Genomic DNA, 24,312 nt, shown 5'->3' with positions numbered 1-24,312 from the left:
CAAGCGTAGGTCATTTCAAATATATACAAATCATTTTTACTGATATTTTTTTTATATTTTTTACTTTTTAATTATTTTTACACCATTAATAAATATCGACGTCAACACATCGTTATGAAATCTATTTAATATGAAGCATCAAGGATACTGGAACTATCAGTAATTTAAAAATAATAATCAACCCATGATTATATTCAAGCTAAGCTTCTAATAAAACGTTATAACCCTTTAAAAATAATTCACGCAGACATCGAACCGTACGCGTTAAAGACGAAAGAAAATGTTTATGAAACTTTAAATTTAAACATTTGTTCATATAAATTATTTCTATTGCAGCTAATGCATGTTCAGTAACATAACAATATGAAAAACTACCGGTAATAATACTCTGTGGTGATTTTAATCACTAAAGCCATAGCAGAGAACAGACTCGCTTTACACTTACTTCACTTTTATATAATATGAAATGTCAAATTCGTAATTGCGTAAAATTAAATTGAACAATAAATTTTAAATTTAAAAATTCTAAATAACCCAAATTAAAAAACATAATGTTTCTTTTATGTTTTAGTCTCTTTGTCTATGGCCAGCAATGGTTGTACATTGACAACTACGTACGTACTACGCAGTATTCGTGTAACATCGTATAGCCAGTACCGCTGTGGATTATGGAACTTAAACCTTAAATACACCAGAAAAACCGTTCAAACAATGTTAAACGTATTTGGTTGCAGGTGAAGGGTAAGTATCAAATTTTATGATTTATTTGTGGGTACCACGTACGTACCCACAAATTTACAGTGTTTACAAATTCACTTTGGCCACATAAGTGTATATAAGTGTCTGCTATCTGTTTATACTTTCAATGAATAAAGGAATGTTCTATTGATTAAGCTTTTAACTAATTCAAATTTATTTGTATGTAACCCATTTTCTATTTCACATTTGTTTAATTTAAAGCAGTTATGATGAAAGAAAAATATAGCTGATTATTCAAGATATTTCTTTCGTTGTATGAAAATAAATCATTTATCGACTATTAATATTTGCTTTTCTTTCAAATTTTATATTATTTGTGGAAGAAATTATTTACTAAGGTTCATATTTCTATTGCTTTTATTTACATATTCATGTTTAAATATCTCCTATAAAGATTTTCAATCTAAGATTGTTTATTTTATTAAAATAATTCAATTAATAGATAGTGAAAAACTTTATAGTTTTGGTGTCAAAAATCCTACTTAAATAAACTCCTCTCAAAACTCCAAAGGAGTCAAAAATACTGAAAATATTATACATATTAATGTTCCTATTCTAATTGTACTTTCCACATACAAAAGTAGTATATTTTTTGTATTCATTTACATATTACATTTTCCCGAGATATGTTATCACTAAACTTACTATCGCTTATCACAATGCATTATTGAAATTTAAATTTTTACATTTTTCAATAAATTACGAAGCAAAATTTCGAAAACTTTATAAAACAAATAACTTAAGCCTAATTATCTTTGCTTCTTACATAAGCTAATAAAAAAAAAACTATAAAAATACTGTAAAATACTTCCCAATCATTTGATCCCAATTATTTTGATCTGTTGATAAAGTTTTATCTGCATATTCTGTTTTTTTTTTATTATGAAATTCATTGCACATAACAAGTAAAAAATGCTATGAAATTTATTTTATTTCATTGTAGAACATAATTTAACAAATAAAATGATTGAGAATTACATTCGAGAAATTAAGTAGTGCTAATAGTCAATATGCATGTAATACATACATACCAATGACATTATGAATTATATTTATAAATACCCAAGTTTTTAACACAATCATAACTTTTATTTGGTCATGAGTTCGTTATTTATATAACAGTGGTTAAAACCCGAGTTATATATAAATACAATTGTCCAATATACATAGCAAAGAATGTGCGACATCGGGGTCAATATATAATTATTTAAGTCCTTTCATAGATTGTATTTCCATATGCTTTTATTAACTTTTGAACTACTTTATCATTTATAATATAAACCCATATAAATAATATAAGGATAATTAATAATAAACTATACAGTATTGCTATTAATACAAGAAAATTTTACAACTTCATTTACATATAATAACAAAAGAAAATTTTGTTGAATAAAAATAAAATATTGCAAAGAAACAGACAAAATATTATGCATAAAATAATGGCATCAGTTTAAAAAAAAAAAAAAGTATGTATCGAGTTTAATGAAATCTATCGTATGCTTCTTATGTAGTAGTGTACAATGTTAAATGTTTATATTATATATCATTTTATTTGTTAACCAACTATATAAAAGGAGAAAGTTCTTCCTATCTGTAAGATACATACATATTACTATGTACATATTACTATGTATGTATCTTATATAATTTATTGCTTTTGAATCTGAATTTTGAATTATGATGATCTCTTTTTTCGTCGGTTTCAGTACAGTCCCATTTCAAAATTACTGGTATTGGAAATTGTTAACATTTTCTTGGATGCATACATTTAGTCAAGTATTTGAAGTAGGTTATTCGTCGTTTTGGTAAAAAATATTTTTATTATTAATGGTAATTTTATCATAGCCTGTAAGATTTAATGTACATATTATGCAATTTGTATATTTAACTTCAGATATACTTTGATTAAGAGCACCTATTTATAGACTAGATGCAAACACAAACATCAAAATGATAATGTCATTCCGAACGTATTGTATCTAGAGTTGCAAAGATAAACTATTTTGTATTAGCTATTTGTTTTGCTTCCAGCTGAATACAGAATTAAATAAATAAAAAAATAATTATAATCAACTATTTTTGTAACAACAACTAAGGAACCAAAGAAATTATAAATATTGTTAGTGGTAAAAGAAAAGTCTGATAATTAAATAAATCAAACCAAAACCAACAACAGCCTAGAATCTAGACTATTCGGTCAACAATCTAGTATTATTATTAGCAGTATTTGACTTTCTATTAAAATAATAGTCATTGCAACTCTAACTTTACCCATTCAATAATAACATTATTTAATGTGTTTATATTAATAAGAAATTGATATTATATTATTATTTACCTTTGTAAGATGAATTCAATTTGATAGTTTTCGATATAACTGAGTGATAACAGATTCTGCTGATTGATACTAAAAATAATTGCTACCTAATGGTAGTCTCCCCATTTTCCACACTATATATTTCCGCTAGCTGTCAATCATTAGTTTTGTTTCTGACATTATAATTTCTCTATTTATATATGTAAAAGATGCATTATTCTAAACTATGTCATAATAATATTGAATTAAGAGTTAAATTACTTTACAATACACGGATACATAAAAAACATTTTTATACCTTGATTGCAGTCGATTAAAATTTTTCATTTCTAATAAATCATATTATTGCAATCATACAAATCACATTACTCACCAATATCTTGTGCATCGTTTCATTGGCAGTTTAATTTACCACTTACACCTCACTTCACTTTAAAAAAAGTCGTTTTCGTAGTTCGTTATACACGCAATGTATTATCGTCAATATCACTCACGTTTTAAGGTTTATTTTAACTTGGCAGTTTTTATAACACTCATTTACAGAGTGTGGAATATGTCCCGCGCGTTATTCTTTGAATAACGCTTAAAGGAACACTCGCTGAATCAGCTACCACTGGAAATGTTAAATATTTGATTAGGATTTTATGACTTATCTGTATTACTACATAAATAATCATCATTCGAATAAAATAAATAAGACGTTTTTTTGCAAATACTTATGACAATATAAAAAAAAATTAATCTCTGATTTTTAAAATAGATAATAACATGTATTGTAAGCCAGTGTTGAAACACACGTGTCTGTTTGTGTGTGTTATAAATAATTTCCTGTGTTATGTTTCGGTATAGGTTTAAACACCAATTTGGGCGTCACTCACTATCAATTTTATATACAAACATCAACATTCTCTACTAAATGTATTAACTAATAGTCGGCATACAAAGTATCTTTAATTTTTCTTTATAAATAATTATTAACAACTATAAATGTTGCCACATATAAAACCAAGACACTCATTTTTATGAATAAATACCTTCTATTGGCCATGGCGCGTCGTTTGGCGGTCTGCCTCTGGTGCTCAAACTCGAAGTCCTCCTCGGTTAGGTTGAGACGCTGCATGTGGTACATGAGGTAGTCCTCCCCGAGGATCCCCTCGGGCGGATGACGAAGTACTTCCAGAGTCTCGCAGAGTCCGGCCGCTCGCTTGCGGACCTTGGCCGGACCCAACGCTCCCGCTAGGATTACTAAAGCCGCTTTGAATAAAACCTGGAAACATATTTAATTGTTATTAATTTATTTACTAAAGAGTCATTAATCCTGCAATAAAAGTTACTATTATTTTTAAATCTCACGGAGTGCTGTACGAATTTAAAATAATTCCTCCTGCGTCTGATCTCAAACAGATCGCCTCGGATTGCCATTCCATCAGACTATGAGATTAAGGGAACAGTGTTTGCGCGCACACAGATGCGCTGTTATATCTTCTGCACCTCACCTCCAGTTGCTACTGGAGGCAGATAGTAATGTTGGTCGCCAAGGATACCTTGACGCCCTCGCAGAGGAAGCAGTCCCAGACGCGCAGCAGGCTGTCCCAGGGCAGCGTGCGGGTGAGCGCGCACAGGAACCATTCGGTGGCGTACAGCACGGGCTCCACGCGGTGCTTGCCCAGGTGGCGGTGCACGGCGGGCGCGGTGCGGCGCAGCAGTGCGTGCAGGATGTCGCCGTCCCGCTGGAGGACCTGGCCACATGTTATATATTTAAATGTGTGTATTTTTAAAATTTTATATAAAAATTTAGTATTCTGACTTCAACACAAAACTTGTACACTAGAATAAAACGAATATAAATAAATAACCTCTAATCCCGGGTTATAATATCCGCTGAGGTATTTGTCGCTGATGCTGACGAGACACCAGAACGCCTGCACCGCTGGCATATGCATCAGCAGGAACGCAGCGACCGGCGCCTGCGCTTGGAAATACCCCACTTTCGGATTCAGCACTGAGTATGCTTTTAAAACGCAGAATAATTCTTGTTGCCTGAAAAAAATCAAAAGAACAAACATATTATTGTAGTTGTGAATTTTACAGGTACGTATGTCATCTTACTGTAATAACTCATTAATTGCATTACAGTAACAGCCTATTAATGTCCTACTGCTAGGCTAAGGCCTCCTCTCCCTTTTGAGGAGAAGGTTTGGAGCTTATTCCACCACGCTGCTCCAATGCGGGTTGGTAGAATACACATGTGGCATCATTTCAATGAAATTAGACACATGCAGGTTTCCTCACGATGTCTTCCTTCACCGTCAAGCACGAGATGAATTATAAGCACAAATTAAGCACATGAAAATTCAGTGGTGCTTGCCCGAGTTTGAACCAACGATTATCAATTAAGATTGATACGTTCTAACCACTAGGCCATGTCGGCTAAATTATTAAATGCATTATTAATTTTTAAATTTAATATAATCCTGTTAAATGACTCTAAAGTGTTTTAGAGCCTATTTGAATAGTGCATTATAAACAGAGATTAATTCATCTCAATAAAATCAATAAAATAAAAATTTATCAAGTATTTCATAGTTGTCTTTGTAAACGTTTTGTTGCGGACTGCCTTCATAAACGTGTGAGTTGTTTTTGTTTTCATCCGCTAGTGGCGTTGTTCGTATTTATTAATACAAAATGTCACTTGTGAGCAAATATAATTCGCCTTTATTAAGAAATCTAACAAAAGTTTTTATTAAATTACTGCTTAATTCCAATAGATTCGTATCATGTACATTCTTATTATATTGAGTATATAATAATATACTTTGATTACCAGTGTACCTAGTTTGAGTTTTTTGGCTTATTCGAGTGTTGACTTTAACTACGATTCGTATGGAATAAAAACAGCGCCACCTAGTGACAGTAATCGTAATTCCATACAAATCGCAGGTAACGTCAAAGCTATGGAATAAGTAATAAAACTCGCGTGCCACTGTTCATATCTTTTTCGAATGTTCGTTAACTCGATTAGCGAAGACGTTTAAAAAGTTATACTCAACTAGCACAGCAGCACTATTCGGTATTTATTCATCTCACACGTAATATATTGTAAATCGACTTACGGTGATACGCTATTTTGACGCGTGTATCCTTTAACTGTTATAACTATTATGGTCAATGTCGCATATCACTATCTGACATTTCAAGATCATGCTCTTGCGGTGAGCTTCAAGTTCGTTCTTACAGAATGGCTCTATTGTACTTTATAAAGCCTATAGACTTTTTCAATAATGGAACTATCAAACTAAAAATGTATTTTCAAAAGTACTGCCTGGGTTTAGCTGGTAAAATCGTTTGAATATGTCATAAAATAAAGATGAGACCGTGCGGAGCTAGTTTACATATTAAGCCGAGGGTTTGTCTTGTTGAACGACTGCCTCTTTGGTGTAGTGGCTACTTATAGGGCCACACAGCCTCCTCGGTTCAAAATCCAGATCGGGCCAATAAAAAGTTATTTAGTTTATTAGTAGTGTAGTAATCAAGCAGTGTGTGTTTGCGCTATATACAACACTCAAACAAGCTATCAAAGCTTGTAGGTAGGAAGAATACAAATAAATGTTAATATTTTGTTGTTATAAATAAATAAATTTAAAAAAAAATGCCCTGCACAGTTGGCTAATCTCTCTTGAGATTGGCCGCCGTGGCCGAAATCGGTCAGGAAGACATCACCATAATAACAGTTATATGATATGAAACAGATTCAAGTATATCTATATATTTAAATTTAAAATACGAATTCTAAAGCTTACATCTTCCAATGAATAAAAAACCCTGCCACCTGTAATCAAATAAAAGGAGAATGCAAGAATAAGCGCTTGACCGCATTTAATTAAAATTCCTGAAGCGGCGTTAATTTCACGCCTCGTAATAGTCTATGTCAGCGGTTCTTAAGCTCAGAAATTAATCTCCTTCTCACACGGAACCCATATACGAGCTTTAATAATAACTAAAACGCCCTGCATTTCGAAATAAACGTAAAAACTTTGATTAGTTACAACTATAATTCAAGGATTGTCGTGAGTATTTAATGATTTTCAACCCTAACCCTAAGGCGCCTCGGAACCCATATTAAGAATCGTTTGTTTACATAATCGTAGGTATCCAAAACTTGTATCTTCCAAAATCTTTAGTTATTTTTTTTTATAGAATAGGAAGGTGGACGAGCATATGGGCCACCTGATAGTAAGTGGTCACCAAACGCCCTTAGACATTGGCATTGTAAGAAATGTCAACCATCGCTTATAGCCAATGCGCCACCAACCTTGGGAACTAAGATTTTATGTCCCTTGTGCCTGTAATTACACTGGCTCACTCACCCTTCAAACCGGAACACAACAATATCAAGTATTGCTGTTTTGCGGTAGAATATCTGATGAGTGGGTAGTACCTACCCAGACGAGCTTGCACAAAGCCCTACCACCAGTAATATTTCAATATTTTCTTTTTTTATTTTCAATTATTAAAATATTATAAATGTAAGTTTGGTTGTATCATCCAAAAACGTCTTGGCGGATTTGGAGAAAATTTGTAGTAGAGGATTATATTATATCCGTAACAAATAGGCTCCTAAAACTTGACTCCCCCTCATAATTATACGGAAGAAGCCACTGGCAGTAGTGTAGTATATAAGTAATATATATTTGCTATTTAAAGTACATTTGATAATTTGTGTATCGTTTTAACACGCTTTGGTAAAACAAGTTTTTACCTTGAGTTGTCAACAAAAAGTAGGTACAATTTTGTGCACTACGCAATAGTTAGTGCAATAATCAATTAGTTCTAAGTAACGTTTTGAATTATTGCCATGTAATGAGAAAAACCACGATGTACGTATCTGTACTTACCCTGACTGGTAATCATAAATAGACGAAGCATAACATTTGATATAAAAATATATAGACAGAAAAAACAAGCAGGAAATTACTATTCAAGATTAATAATTATATTATTACAAATCAAATTCGTTCAGAATATACAGATTAGAAACAATGCCAGTACTTCCAAATAGTCTACATTTAATTTCATCTATTGAAATGAGGATGAGCCTACTGAAATTGCTGTTGTCAAATGGGAACACATAAAAACTTAATTGGTCGTGTGGTCGAGCTCATTCGATTATTAAATACGGAAAGAATTGCACCCTTTATGAATCATTCATTACGTGCCGGGCGTCAGGCCATACGGTTCGAAAATATCGAAAGTTATGCGTCACAAGTTTTTGTGAACTTTTACTAACATTACTTCGATCTTTATAAATAACACTATGGCCGTATAGCCGCTATTGGCCGAGTTGGCCCAGATGATGAACCTTCCAGATCAGATAATGAATGATAACGGATTTGATACAGCTGTTACTTTGTGTTTATAATTCATCACTTACTCAGCGATGAAGGAAAACATCGCGAGGATTTTCAATAGCATAGTGAAATAAACTATCGTAAACTTATACTAACACTGGCCTAGAAGGCCCGTGAACAAACCACGAGGATCTTACATGAATAACCCGTTGGTACGGATAACTAACGCACACATTTCACGTAGTACTTTGTTTTTAAAGATGAATTATAATCTTTTACCAATCGATGGAGAAAATCATCGCGAAGACACCTAAGATAGGTAAGCAGATTCGGGCAAAATATAATCAGAGTAATGATTAACAATTACTATTACAGATTAACTAAAGTAATAAAATAAAAAAGTAAAGTGAGTAAGTCAAGAAAGTGCCGCAGGACATCCCAGCGTGCCCTCTTCAGAATCAATCAAAGTTAATCTGTAATCATGATTACATTTTGTCCAATTCAACTTGCATGAATGAGATAAAACTCTTCCGTGCATATCTAACAAACAGCAGTTGAGTAGAATGGTGGAATAATTACTAAATCTGAAGTGAAGACACAGGAGATGAGGTTTTTGCCCGACAGCGGATGGGGGGGGGGGGGGGGGAGGAACAGACCGTATCGTATGTGTTTAATAAATATTATAAAGAGGTAAGTTTATTTGTTTTTCACATAAAAACATTGTACCCATATTGACGTAAAGGTTAGTATCTGTAAGGTTAAGATGTTATATGAAATGTCTATTATTTTATTAAGTACCCCTTTGAGCGTGACGAGGGTAACACTTCAAGGTCAAACACTAGTGATTCTTAAATCAAGCGTTTTACGGTTCTGACAAAACACGATACGATGACGAAACAAAACACGATACGAAGCTGAATATACACGCGCTTTAATTTAGTGATGAATCTGTACCTTAAGCCGGTTTTTACATATCGATTAAATTGATTAATTGTAATAAGCTTTTTAGATAAATCCAATATGGAACAAGCAATATAAATATATTTGCAATATTTTTTATATAAAATAGGTAGGCGGACGAGCATATGGGCCACCTTATGGTAAGTGGTCACCAACGCCCATAGACATTGGCATTGTAAGAAATGTTAACCATCGCTTACATCACCAATGCGCCACCAATCTTGGGGATGTTATGTCCTCTGTGCCTGTAATTACACTGGTTCACTCACCCTTCAAACCGGAACACAACAATACCAAGTACTGCTGTTTTGCGGTAGAATATCTGATGAGTGGGTGGAATCTACCCAGACGAGCTTGCGCAAAGCTCTACCACCAGTAATGTGTTTTCTCATTTTGTAATCTATAATAACATAATAAGACTTTAGATTTTGTTTTGTTGTTTGAACATCCTAATCTCAAAAACTACCAGTCGAATTTATCAAGTTACGGCCCTGGGGCGGAGCAGGAACATTAAACGCGGAGCAGTTAGTGTCGTATAATAATAACTTACCCAAGTCCTTCTTCCCTTATAAACATTTCGTGGTATGGAAACTGTCTATGGAGATCCTTTCTGATGTCTTCCATGCATTTCGGGTCACCTGGTGCTTGCAAAAGTTCCTCGTATTCTTCAGGATGTTTCTCCAGTAACAGCTGTCCCCCGCAGAGATAAAGCCAGGCTTTCGGTCTGACTGAGGCAGGAATACCTAAAATTAAATGATAAATAATTTATTTTCAAATCCAAAGCCTTTTCTGCCACATGTGTATCCACCAACACGCATTAGAGCAGCGTGGTGGAATAAGCTCCAAATATTGTCATCAAATGAAGAGGAGGCCTTAGTCCAGCAATGGAACATTTACAGGCTGTTACTATGCAAAACAAAAACCCATGCATATTTTAAAAGCAATTATCACCAAAACTAACCTTTTCGGCATCTCTCACGTACTTTTTTATAATTTTTGCTCATAAACGCTTCCCAATTATTCAACATGCGCAGCCATTTTTGTTCTCGTTTAAGTATAGTGCTCGGAGATACAGTCCTTTTTCTGAAAAAATAAAGAGGAATTAATAATATAATTAATGTTCTCTTTCAAACTTTTAATACAAATTTTAGATTCATTTATTTATTACCAGCATATTTTGCAATAGACTAGCGAAAATCTGGATAAACAATAGTTCGATACGTCTCACGCACCACATTTTTTACGACGACGGTACTATGCGAGAAACCATTACACAAACGCCAAAAACAAATGTAGAATTTAAGATTGATTGAATCGGATCAACAATGCTTGAAAGCATACAATATAAACATAAAGAAGTATCAATTTTTATATATGTGTAAGTAGATATTATACATCAAAAGTCTTATAATAAATCCAATGAATTGGAACTAAAGGTTTCAGTTTGTTTATTACTTTGAAAATCAAACATCAAAGTTAAGAATTAACGCCAAAACAAATATCCTTCAAATGAGCAGTCCCTTGTCGGGCGCCAATATTAATAATCCTCTGGTCTAGAGCCAAGGTAAATCATTAAGATGAAATATATTTTATTATCATTGTCCCTATATAATATTTTTATTTATAATAAATTTGTTCGAATAAACGTTATAACACTTTTATAAATGAAGCCGGTATATCTTAGGTGGAATTTATAAATATTGTGATTGGGAATAGACTTTATCGATAATTTACTTTCTATAATATTATATTTTGTTATTTTATATAAGGTTACAATTAACGTAACCTTATATAAAATAATATACCTGCGTTTTTAATTTATATTTGAACCATTTATTTTATATAATAATATCATTGATTACATAAAAATCTTGCATCACGTAATCGGCAATAGGCAATAATCTCAAACAAGATTTATTTTGTCTTGTAATCGACAATGTTTCCCACAGTGAATTTAGTTCTATAACGTAACACGTTAGTTCGTCTCTGTTACGCGCTATATCTCGACAATATGCGACAAATATGTTTTTTACTGAATTTCTCTGATCACATTGTTATTACGAAATGAGGATATATACGAATAATTAAAACGATCACTAGACTCCTACCGAGGTCTTTAAAAAACTCATCTTGACGTTTCATGAGTGATCGTTATCGTTTATATATATGGTACCTTCCTTCCTTCGATCCGTTTATCAATCATAACATAACAATGGCGCTAACCAGGCACACCACAGATAATAAAAAAAACATTAAATACAAAAAATAGCAAATATAATGAATAATTTTACATTTCATAATGACAGTATTGTTTAAAACTAATAAACACATCTGACATACATTTAGCAGTTATCGTACATTCGATTATCTTTTACCGTAAAGACAGATAACAGAATGGTTTGGTATATATATATTACTGGTGGTAGGGCTTTGTGCAAGCTCGTCTGGGTAGGTACCACCCACTCATCAGATATTCTACCGCAAAACAGCAATACTTGATATTGTTGTGTTCCGGTTTGAAGGGTGAGTGAGCCAGTGTAATTACAGGCACAAGGGACATAAAATCTTAGTTCCCAAGGTTGGTGGCGCATTGGCTATAAGCGATGGTTGACATTTCTTACAATGCCAATGTCTAAGGGCGTTTGGTGACCACTGACCATCAGGTGGCCCATATGCTCGTCCACCTTCCTATTCTATAAAAAATATATATATATATATATATATATATATATATATATATAGTAATGACACTGAGTCACCTTATTGAACTGCACCCCAACTGCATACCCCGCAATTATTATTCGCAAAAACATGTAGGTAAGTACACAATATTGTATTAGGCTAATAATACTCTTATAGTACATACTAATTAATGCCTGGTTTCTACATTCAAGAAACGATTCGTTTTGCTAACAGAACTCTATAAAAAATAAATCCAAGGTTTCGAAGTCATGTATGTGACGTGATTTAAAAAGATTTTAACGAATTTCTGTATTTCTACATATTCTGAATTTGATAGAAAAATCCGATAACTTTGTACTGGCCCGACCCTGGTTTGAAAAATAAACCTAAGTACTAGAAGTATTTTTAAAAGAACGATTTATACAATAAAATGTAGGTCATGTTTGTTGTACATTAGAAGCACTAGTGTCACATCACGTCACACCACGTGCGAGAGAGCGAACACAAACTTAACATTTGTAGCTTGTATTTAGTTGACACTAAATGCCTATATAAAGTAATGTAACATGAATTACTTATAAAACGAACACGATATTGTACCAATAAAAATATTCATAAAATACAATTTCAGAATATATAATAGAAGATAATTTTTTAATATATATTTATTTTTTAAATAAGTTAATGTAAGTGAAATAAATGCATGTTTTCGTTTGTTATGTTAGAAAGTATATAATTAAAAATAATTAAATAAGCATTCAAACATCTATATATGTACGTTGGCATAATCGCTGGAGACTAAACTTGGAAACTGTTTAAATAGGCAAGTATTTTTTTTATATATAGTCTAGCGCTTGACTGTTATCACACCTGATGGAAAATGAAGATACAGTCTAAGGTGGAGAGTGCTTGTCTAGAAGATGCCTATTAACTGTTGACTTGAAGGCTTGAGATATTGCAGGTGGTGGGGAAAACGGAGGTCGAGAGGTTATTCCAGACCTTAGCGGTGCGTATCAGAAACGAGGAGGCAAATCGTTTCGTACGTGTCTTAAATACGTCAACTACGTTACTACTTTACTTTATATTTTATTGAACACCACAAAGAGAAAAAAAAATACAAAACATGGATACAGCCTAAATAAAAGTAGCATACAATTTTGGCGACCTTATCGCTTACTACATACTTGTTGTTCAAGAGTTTTCATCAGTCCCGAATGTCCCCATGGTTCGTAGCATATTATATAATTCTTATAAACTTTCTCAATAAATAAGCTATTTAACGGGAGAATTTAAAGAAGTTTTTTTTCCAAATCGAATTACTATACCCAAACGATAGCATATTAAAACAAACTCTTCAGCTTTATATTATATATATTAATATAAATATATCATTTTAGATTAATAACTTATTTATTTATAAGTCGAATTTCGTTCAAAAATAAATAAGCTATATTCGACAACACGCGATACTACTTAAATATAAATTACAAGATACACTTCTGTTATCACGGTCTCGAGTGCTAATCGATAATTGACGCGCTTATGATTCATATTTCGAAAATTTTATACTACGTACGTTATTTCGAGGAATTTCGAACATTCATAGAGAAAAAAATATATACTGAAACATTCCGTACCGTGCGTTCGAGTATTTCCGATTCGTAGCGGCTCGTTACCGTTTGTGCACACAATGTCTGGAATTGATATTCTGCATAGATTGGTTTTAAATCGTATCGAACACGTAAAACTGTTCAATATTACGCCATTGCAAGATAAAAACATAATTTGACAAAACGGTTCTGTTTTTAACAGAATGTGCGAGAGGCAAATTTTGCAGAAAATTGACAACGAAAAGGTTCGAATCACACTCATGTCCGCATTGTCAAACAACATTAGTCAGCGAGCGGGTTTTTTTTTTAAATCGCTCATAATATTATGAAAATTCTAAGACTGTCTTGCTTGCCTAATTTCAACAAAGCCGTTATTGTTATTTAACTGCACAGGCTATATGTGTACAAGCACAGGTTCAGTCTATACCCTCAATCTTACAATCCGACGAGGCAATTGGAATAGAGTAAACACGGCGCGGGTTACAGATCATAGTCTCTTAATACTCATACTCACTCTCTCTTTAATACTCATAGTCTACAGATGTACAATCCAGCCTCTAAAAGTCTAAAACCACGAGTTGAGTTTTCTACATAAATATATATAGATAAATATGGGATATTTCTTTAACTTTTGCAGTGATGTACAAAACCTTTGAGATAAAAAAATATCACGTATATTTGTATAGCATTAGCAATCTGAAAGTAAACTATCACGATAACATGGAAAGTTCAGCCAATGGGATCAGCAATTTTCGTGAGGAGAAACGAATATATATTATTTATTAAATATAGCGGCATAGAATGATGCATTTTAAAAATGAAACAATATATTATTTCTAATTATACTTGAAACCATTATATGAGAAAATATTTTTTTTGCAATGTAGCAACATTCCGTAAACTGCCTTAGCGTTCGGTGTTATTGCAGTTTGACATGACATAAATTGATATGCTATCAACCATTGGTACAGTTATGGTTTGTGGTTCAACCTTGTGTTGAAAATATATATTTAACGTATCTGAAACATCTGTTTGCTGATGCCAAATCCTTACATTTAATTTGACAAAAAAAGGCAAATTGCCGCGACATAATCAAAGTATTCTTTATTCAAGTAGTAATAAGTACTTTTGAATCGTCAAGTTATGTATATAAAGCACCACCGGTTCTGAATGTAGATTCTACAGAGAGAACCGATGACGTTTTCATCGGTTCTCTCTGTCTTTTCTCAAAAGAAAAACATAATCAACTATAAAAAAATATATTTATTTTTCATTCATGGAAATTAACGAATACCAACGCCACGCTTTTATAACATCTACATATCATAATTATACTGTGTATATATGTTTATATTGTGTAATTATATTGTGTATATATGTTTTATAGAATAGGTAGGCGGACGAGCATATGGGCTAATGCACCACCTGATGGTAAGTGGTCACCAATGCTCAAAGACATTGGCATTGTAAGAAATGTTAACCATCGCTTACATCACCAATGCGCCACCAACCTTTGGCACTAAGATGTTATGTCCCTTGTGCCTGTAATTACACTGGTTTACTCACTTCAAGCCGGAACACAACAATACCAAGTACTGCTGTTTTGCGGTAGAATATCTGATGAGTGGGTGGTACCTACCCAGACGAGCAAACAAAGCTCTACCACCAGTAAATATACATATACTATCATATGTAGTATGTTATATACTATGAATTGTGAATTTTAAATAGGTTTATAATTTATTAATAAATATAATTTTGTTTTGAAAGACAATAAAAAATAAAATGTTAAGTACTGGTATTAACATTACACTATCAGAAAGTGATAAAATAAATTGACAAACTTGAGATTCGTAATTGAAATTTTATAGGTCTCAGACCACGTCGCTGAAACTAAACAAAATATAGCAGTCCAGCCAGAAAATGACGTAATTTGATTGGACCAAGAGGGTGAATACAAATGTAACTGGATCCATGATGGTACAAATATACTTAGTATATTTATTATTTATAGTATTCGCTGTCAATCAAAAAGCTGCGACGTTGAAATGTAACTGATCTCTAGCACAAAGTTACAACTAAATGGGTCCCTGGTAATAATAATATCCTGGGACATTTTTCACACACGGCCATCTGATCCCAAATTAAGCTTGTACAAAACTTGTGCTATGGGAACCAGACAACTGATATACTACATATACTACCTTTCTTTTGTAAATACATAATTATATAGAAAACTACACCCAGGCTCAGGACAAACAGACATGTTCATGCACACAAATGTCTGTCCTGGGTGGGAATCGATCCCACAACCTTCGGCGTGAAAAGGCAAGTATCTACCAACCACGCCAACCGGCTCGTCATGGTAATGGCCAATGACATCGCGGCATACCTTGACGGAGATGGCGAGACGAGCTGGACTCCTTTTGGAAAGATTAGTTTCATATAGCAAAAAATAGGGAATTGTGAAAAGAAAGTAGAAAGGCATGTAATAATAATAATAATATGTAGTATTTACAAAAATCGATGAGCACATTTTAGGTAGGCTTCTGAAATCTGAGACGGAAATCTTAAATACCATCCAAAACATTAATTTTAATCGTAACCGTACCGTAACAGCCTGTGAATGTCCCACTGCTGGGCTAAAGGCCTCCTCTCCCTTTTTCCGGATTGACATATTCATAAAATTCAAGAGACAGCATGTTTTTTTTTTTTTATTTCACTTAATGATTGACTTTATATTTATCTCTCAATATCTTAGATCCGCGTTTAATTTAAAAGCAACTGCCAAGACAATGTATCAAGGTTAATGAAATCATTAATTAATTTTATATTCCGGTAAAAATGTTGAAAGTTTTAATGTTATGAATGGGAAGTTGTGAAATAGCTGCGTTTTAGGGTTCCGCGCAATATTAATTTACAACCATAATAACAAACGTTGCTTAGCGGTTGTTTAGTTAAAAACTGATTTTTCTCTTTCTATCATTGTTGATTTGACAATCGAAAGAAGAGGACACAGCATTGTATAAATCCGCTGAACAAAGGATATGAGTAAGGCCGTTAATGTGTAGTTTAACGTAACATTCTACTTTCAATGATTTGTAACTTAGATAAAAAAAAAACAATTACGTATTATTACATATCGATAAAGATGTTATTTTAATTTTTATACAACAACAGATATAAGGCAGACGGGAAGACAAGTCAAGTTATAGTACATGATTTGCTTTAATGATGAGTAAATAACGCCAGATCGATGTCAAGTTGCGCCTTTACCCTTATGGGATTTAGCACATGAGCTCAAAGCTGCGCATTTGATAGGAATCCAAACCAAAATCTAGTAGAATGTATTGTTTTTTAAGCTTTAAAAGGCTCAGTATACGTAATGACCTCCCCTACGGCTTACTAATGTTTCCATTACTTGGTGCTGACTAAATCCAATGGTGCTTAAAAGCACATTATTTTTTTCATGTCATATAGAGACTTATTTTCGATGTTTATTACTATTGACACTCAATTTACTTCTCTAATACGGTTAAACATATATATATATATATAATATGCCATAAATATGCCATAATAATGCCAAACATATATATATATATATATATATATTTACGTATATATATACGTAAATATGTACTATGAAATCATAAATTTTATTAGCATAGTAGCAAAACATTATCAATTATGTACGACCGTATGTACGTACAATGTTTAACCAGACGCAAACACAGCAACCTTCGAAATATACGAAATCGAACAATTAACAGTTGTATTAGATACAAGTTTCCGCCCGCGGCTTCGCCCACGTGCGAGGAGATGAGCATGTGTTAGGTTAGTACGTATACTACCATAGTTCTTTTCTGTACCTCTGACAACGTAAGCAAATATTCATGACCGGTTGTGTAGTTAAGACGGGAATGCGTAACAAACGAATAAACAACCTCACTTTCGCATTTATAAAATTAATTATGATATTATACATGTTTCTATTAAAAAATTTAAAAAGCAAGCAATATGTAATTTTTTATAGCCTTCTCTTCAAAATTTTGAAGTTTATCCTATCACAAAGCTTAACGCATAAATAATAAATACACCCCAAAGCTCTAGATAAAAAATAAATCAACTATACTATCAACGAACCCATCTTAATTTTCAATGACCTTGAATTACACATAAACCTAACCCATGTTGCCTAGAAGAAATAGCTAGCAAGCAAGGCCGCATTTTGTCATCATTTACAATAAAGATTATTAGTAAAAAATCTGCAGTACAGGTTGGTGACAACACAATCAACTAAAAACTATCTGACAAATGCCAGTTTGGCTTTCAATGTTTTCCTTCACTACATGAGGTAAATAAATAAATACAAATTAAGCAAGTGAAGACACAGTAATGCTTATCTCTGTATGAACCCTAGGTTTAAATCTATACTTTTTTTTTTTATATATATATTTGCCGGGAGGGCAAATGACTCTACTCCACCTGATGGTAAGTGGTAGTAGAGTCCAAACATTCCATCTATAAGCCATCTAACCTTTTTGTAATACATAACTTAACAATATAACAAATATACAGAACCCTAGAGCATGTATTTCAACACCTTTGATCAATTTCTTTCATTGCCTATTGAATTAATGTGTGTGTGTGAACAAAACAATAATAACAATTTCACTACACATACAAAAACACAACTACATATACATTTGCATATCAGAAAGTCGATTACGTAAGCAGGATGATGGGTGGATACTCCGTGCATGTTACATATTTTATTAACATAGTTAATTCCCCTACAGGAACTCACACATGAATGGATTTGTGTTTGATTTTAGTATCAGTGTATATATTTGATACTATCTATTATTTGTGAATTTTATCACAGTTCTAGTTGATTTATAACAATGATATATATGTACTGCTGTTTTGCGGTAGCGGCATATACTTTTTTATATTATATATTGAAGGTTGAAAAGTAGAATGATCAATTAAATGGCCAAAGTTTATTAAATAGTCTTATATATTAACAAATATACATATATAGAACATTAATCATTATAAAGGTAATATTCAATATCATAACCGTTTACAGAAGTGTTTGCTTAACAGTTATATTTATTTTTGACTTTTAAAAAGCTGTCAAGTCTGTTTTTGTAATTTTTACAGGTATTTAATTAGAATCTATGCAACTGATTCCATGTAATTCAATTTGTTAAAAAATGTTTATATGGCTTTGTTAATGGTCACCCTCAAGTGAGTTTTGTAGTGTGACTTCTATACCTGTTATCACATATTTCGGGATAAAACAATTTTTTGCATCTTTAATATTAGTAGGTATTCAATTTATGATGAAAAATTGATATATGTTTTTTTATTATTATTGAATAGGTAGACGGACAAGCATATGGGCCACCTGACATGACGGCCATAGACATTGGTGTTGTAAGAAATGTTAACCATGGCTTACATCACCAAATCGCCACCAACCTTGGGAACTAAGATGTTATGTTCCTTGTGCCTGTTACAGGCATAACACATAACATCTTATATCATTACACTGGTTCACTCACCCTTCAGACCGGAACACAACAATACTAAGTAATGCTATTTTGCAGTAGAATATCTGATGAGTGGGTGGTACCTCCCCAGACGGGCTTGCACAAGGCCCTACCACTCGTAAAGCTCATATATCTCATTGAATTATAACAGAATATTATTAAAACAGGTACTTTTAGTTAAGATTCTTCCGTACAAAATGTTATAAACACCAGAATTTTATAAATAAATGTTATAAACATTTTGTACAGAAGAATCTATGCTATACTTGACTTGCTCTTTATGACTCAAAGGCTTACACATAATGGGTAGAAGAATAAATATATGAACCTGACTGATACTACTCCAACAATAACAAATTGAATTCAATAAGACACTTCTCCGATCTATATTATCCTAATCATGATCAATAGAGCATAACCAATTTTTTTTTTAATAATGTAACCAGGCTTCTGTGTAATATAATTTTGCAATAACTTTGTTTACAAATTGAATAATAAATAAATCAATATGAAATAGTTTGAACCATTGATAACAATATGAAGAGGAAAATCATTTTTATGAGATTACGAAACATTCATTCATAAGATAACATAGCTTTCATGACTTAAAACACTTAGGTTTCTATTTATTAAGCAATGACTGTATATTCAAAGAAATCTGACTAGACTTTAGCTTTACTAAATGTTTATGAAAATTATTTTCTTCAATAGTTTAATAACTGAAATTGTTATTTATATATCATAATATAATAATATTAATTTTAATAATTGCTATATTAATTTCTTTCATTATGCTACAAAAACCAATTTTATGTATTTTTTTGTAACAAAACAAATAAATCTTTTTCATTGAATTGACAATTAACAAAAACTTTATACATTTTTAATATTGATTTAATTACATTATATGCAAGTTGTCTAATTAAATAACTTCAAAATCAAATGAATACAATCACATATAAAGCAAATTAAATTAGGTATGTCTTAGACTGAGTGAAACAACCTTCAAATTACACACACATAATTAGTGTACGAAAGACTATAATTGTTCACTTCTTGCATTCTAATTGATCTTGCAGCGGCCATATTTCTCACCATTACTTTTTTTATTTTGCACATTAACATATTTTTGAATGTGTATGTGAATATAACAGTAATTGACTTGTGTGAAAGTTATTTTATTAAATGAATGTTAGATATTATTTTAACATATCATTTACAATTACTATTAAAATATCGCTAAGTTTTTTTTTTTAATATTTAAAATTACGGTCAGACAATATATAAAATTAAAAAAAAGTATTTTAATATGAGTAGCTTTGTATGAGATATTTATTTGCTTACAAATTATATGCATACTTTGGATTTAAGTAACACTAGGAGTTTGTTATTAAAAATATTATAACTTGCAACATATCAGGTTTTGGTAACAGCCTAATTAGCAGAGCAATTTAAAATCGTGAACTGTGTATCAACCATAGAGCACTATAGTAAGGTTGATAAATGTGACAATATAATTGTTATTGCACCAAATTTACAATTTATATAAAATTTTTAGACTACACGTAACAAAATCTAGGAAACATGTAACACAGTATATATTTACTATGTTTTACGTCAACTACATTAATATTAATAAAATGTAACTTACGGTTCTGGACTATACTGAGCTCCACCAAAAAAACCATGTCGGTCAGGCTGCGTTGTTACTGATGAACATATAGATGTATTATCCTGGTCAGCTCTCTCCCCTCCTGCGCTTTTAACGCTTTTTTGGAGTGACATTTTTAATACAGCCGAACTCAGTTATCACTTACACTAGGCAAGACACCATTGCAACAAACAACACACCAGATGGAATGAGTGGGCGTACGAAATAATTACAAAACAAGCAACTCTTCCGGATGTTGACGCCCGTCGAAACACATCAAAAGTAACAAAAAAGTTCGCGGACAAAATCCACTTTCTGTTGATTAAACCTAAGTCGAAAAATACACACTGACAGTGTATGGACTTTAACGTAATAAACACAGCAACAAAACGTGCTACGAATGAATAGGTATTTATCAGTCGTAGCAGAACTAAAACATTGCGTGTGGTTCGAAGCACAGAGTGCTAAACTCAGATTTTTGCGATTATTGAAACGAATATGCACAGCATACGTCACTTTGTATTAGAATACAGATAACATACGATAATCATTCGTTATGTATTTTTTAGAAGCATTAACTGGAGTGTGGAACCATCAGCTGTTTATCGGGAAAAATATATTCTATATTGTCACAGACACTATAATAATACTAACTAACACTTTCATCGATGTTATTAATTTGATTTTCATTATTATTTGATGGTCATTAATAATTTTGAATAGATGTAACCACTCACAAGATAATCTTACTTTATACAGAATTAAAAAGTAACAACTGTTTACTTTGTTTGTAATAAATATATAAAACATAGATTATTGAAGACCATATTACATGGTCTCGAAAATTCCAAAGTTTTGCAATTCTATTCGGCAAGAACTCACTTTGTATCTCACTCGTAAAATGTTAAAAAACGACCTAAGGTAACACACTATTTTGATACATATCCTTTAAATTGCACGATCGTGTTCTGCGATGTATTTCGAGTTTGTTTTTATAGAATAGCTCTACCGTGCTATATTCCTTTTTTTATATCATTCGTATTATCGCAAAAAAATATTATCATAAAATTGGTACTAATTGTCTATCATATGTTTGTTTTAATTTAAAATATTATAAAACATTTAAAAACTTAGGATATGAGAATTAAATAAAATTTGTTAATATTTTCAGCTACATTTAATTCTCTTTGTATAATCAATTTAAAAGTCGTTTCTTCTCTGACTGTTGAAGTACTTGAAGTCTTGAACTACTTGTAACTTTCTTATGATTTAATTGTCTGTGCCAACTGACCACTGTCAAGTTTTTTTTTATCGTAACTTAAAAATAATAATAACCTACAAATTATTCTTAAATCGAAATAAAACTGCTGAACTAAATAATACATTTATGATTATATATTCGGTATACAGTTAAGATTGTAAGTCTGTTAACTTTTTGATCATAATAATTTCCTGTTCAATTATCTAGGCCTTTAAACAGAAAAGAGATGTTATCAACCAAATATGTTTTTCCTTTTGCGAATCTGGCAAGATACAACTCAACAGCCGCTACATTTGTAAATAGAAATCCTAGGAACTTGGAGCGAATGAGAATAGCTCGTAAACCCGATGGCTACCATTTGGAGAGACCTGGAAGAGTGTTTTGGCACAAGTGAGACCCTTATAAAAAATAATACTTGTTCATTCTAGAACATAATTTGTGTCTACGATTAGATGTGGTTTAACGACAAAAAATGCGATATATGTTAAATATGTTAAACAACAGAACTACATTAATTTTATCAACAAATGTTATCGAGCCTTTCTATGGCAGGCAGTTATTTAGGCTATTCTAATTTCCTGGATACTTTAAAACTATCAATTAAATGAATATCTCGTTTAAATTATCATATTTAAAAAAACGTTATTTAGATCCTCAATGAAGACATAATTAGGACAAAACTACAATATTAAATTTTGTAAGTGTATAAATTCTAATCACATACTTCTATTATATATATTTCTAATCATAAACTCCCATAAAAACTCATAAATCATAATCTTATATGTGAATTAAAATTGCACTTACTGTAGGGCTTTGTGCAAGCTCGTCTGGGTAGGTACCACCGACTCATCAGATATTCTACTGCAAAACAGCAGTACTTGGTATTGTTGTATTCTGGTTTGAAGGTTGAGTGAGCCAGGGTTATTACAGGCAACAGGGACATAACACCGTAGTTCCCGAGGTTGGTGGCCCATTGGTGATGTAAGTAATGGTTAACATTACTAACAATGCCAATGTCTATGGGCATTGGTGACCACTTACCATCAGGTGGCCCATATGTTCGTCCGCCTACCTATACTATAAAAAAAAAACTTACTAAATATTATAAATGGAATGTTAAGTGTTTGAGAAATACTTCTATGTTTTTGAAATAACATAAAACTATATTTTTATTCCAATTATTCATGAATATTTAATTTCAGACTCATAATAACACCAACAAACAGAACAGTAAAAGCTGAAGTCATACATTTTGTTAATGGGCCTGTTATTGAGGCCAAAACATCAGAATTGGCTCTCCGCAATCAACTGTATAGTATGACGGATACATGTGCTTATATAAACCTTGGTCGAGTATTTGCCCAAAGATGCTTAGAGTGTGGGATAACAGAAATGTCCTGTGATATAGAATCAAAAAAAGGCAGCAAAATCGACAAATTTTTGAATGAGGTTCTTAAAGGAGGTATTAAATTAGTGGAAGAGTCTGTATATAAGAAACCTGAGCCATGGGATTGGATAAGAACTGAAAAACCATGGGAAGTCACGGAAGAATGACCTGTATTTTTACCTGTACGTTTATAAAGTAATAAAGTTTAGTTGTTTATAATAAATTAATGATAGTTCTGTTTTATTTTCTGAATCCTTACTTTATTATTTATTACTTAAGTCAGTTTTTACTGAGTAAGTTTAGTAAAATATGAAGTTTATAATTATATATATAGTATATAATTTTAATTTTTTTATTATAAATTATTTAATGAAAGTTTAATTTCGATTCTTATTATAATTGATTGTATTTTTTATTTTTTCCTATTACAATCTCCATTTAGTTTGGCATTTCATTTAAGAAAAATAATAAATTAAATCTACAAAACAAAATGTAAGCCGGGCGCCGTTTAAACAATAGTAATTAAATTTCAGATATCGCAAAAAACATAATTAAATAACTTGAACGCTACATTTGAGTGTCCGTATGAACTACGTTTAAAAAAAAATTATTAAACCAATTAAAATGATGTCATTATTGATTAACATTTTTAGTTACATTTTCGTTAAATTATACTAATTAGAATCTTAGACCAGGATTGCGTATTGCATTAATAAGTACTTTTTTGTTAGACAAGCAAAAATGGCGGAAAGCATGATGGCGTCGTTTTC

The 24,312-nt window shown here is 31.9% G+C and overlaps 2 protein-coding genes and 1 long non-coding RNA gene across 4 annotated transcripts in view; 1 reads left to right on the top strand and 2 right to left on the bottom strand.

Annotated features, from left to right (window-relative positions):
• LOC126775502 (uncharacterized) overlaps positions 1-24,312 on the bottom strand; it is a 366,351-nt gene that overhangs the window by 268,356 nt on the left and 73,683 nt on the right. The gene's annotated exons all lie outside the window — the stretch shown is intronic.
• LOC126775457 (TBC1 domain family member whacked) lies at positions 1,665-21,352 on the bottom strand. Of its 2 annotated transcripts, XR_007669881.1 has the most exons (8): positions 20,892-21,352; positions 10,349-10,470; positions 9,938-10,130; positions 4,936-5,119; positions 4,624-4,818; positions 4,114-4,346; positions 3,453-3,692; positions 1,665-3,298 (listed from the first exon to the last, which is right to left on the bottom strand). XR_007669881.1 is itself a non-coding variant. In XM_050497422.1 (7 exons), the coding sequence occupies exons 1-7, from the start codon at positions 21,023-21,025 to the stop codon at positions 3,683-3,685; spliced, it is 1,071 nt and encodes a 356-aa protein (XP_050353379.1). In that variant the 5' UTR covers positions 21,026-21,352; the 3' UTR covers positions 1,707-3,682. The 2 variants fall into 2 exon arrangements, 1 of the variants encoding a protein (XP_050353379.1); XM_050497422.1 differs by having other exon boundaries at positions 1,707-3,692.
• Positions 22,184-23,769, top strand: LOC126775492 (39S ribosomal protein L18, mitochondrial). Its single transcript, XM_050497470.1, has 2 exons — positions 22,184-22,542; positions 23,358-23,769. Exons 1-2 carry the CDS (start codon positions 22,379-22,381, stop codon positions 23,707-23,709), a joined length of 516 nt encoding a protein of 171 aa, XP_050353427.1. The 5' UTR covers positions 22,184-22,378; the 3' UTR covers positions 23,710-23,769.

The sequence above is a fragment of the Nymphalis io genome, chromosome 18 (genome assembly GCF_905147045.1).
Source record: "Nymphalis io chromosome 18, ilAglIoxx1.1, whole genome shotgun sequence".
NCBI classification, from domain to species: Eukaryota; Metazoa; Arthropoda; class Insecta; order Lepidoptera; family Nymphalidae; genus Nymphalis; species Nymphalis io.
The sequence above is the reverse complement of the archived record's forward strand: the minus strand, read 5'-3'. Positions and strand labels throughout refer to the sequence as shown.

What these genes read in the sequence shown, in the direction of transcription:
- LOC126775457 (XM_050497422.1), bottom strand. Translation starts at nt 21,025, where the DNA reads ATGTCACTCCAAAAAAGCGTTAAAAGCGCAGGAGGGGAGAGAGCTGAC. An exon ending in ACGTGAGAGATGCCGAAAAG is followed by an intron (nt 10,131 to 10,348) that starts GTTAGTTTTGGT and finishes ATTTAATTTTAG; the next exon opens with GTATTCCTGCCTCAGTCAGA. An exon ending in TCCTCTGCGAGGGCGTCAAG is followed by an intron (nt 4,347 to 4,623) that starts GTATCCTTGGCG and finishes ATATGTTTCCAG; the next exon opens with GTTTTATTCAAAGCGGCTTT.
- LOC126775492 (XM_050497470.1), top strand. Translation starts at nt 22,379, where the DNA reads ATGTTATCAACCAAATATGTTTTTCCTTTTGCGAATCTGGCAAGATAC. An exon ending in GGAAGAGTGTTTTGGCACAA is followed by an intron (nt 22,543 to 23,357) that starts GTGAGACCCTTA and finishes ATTTAATTTCAG; the next exon opens with ACTCATAATAACACCAACAA.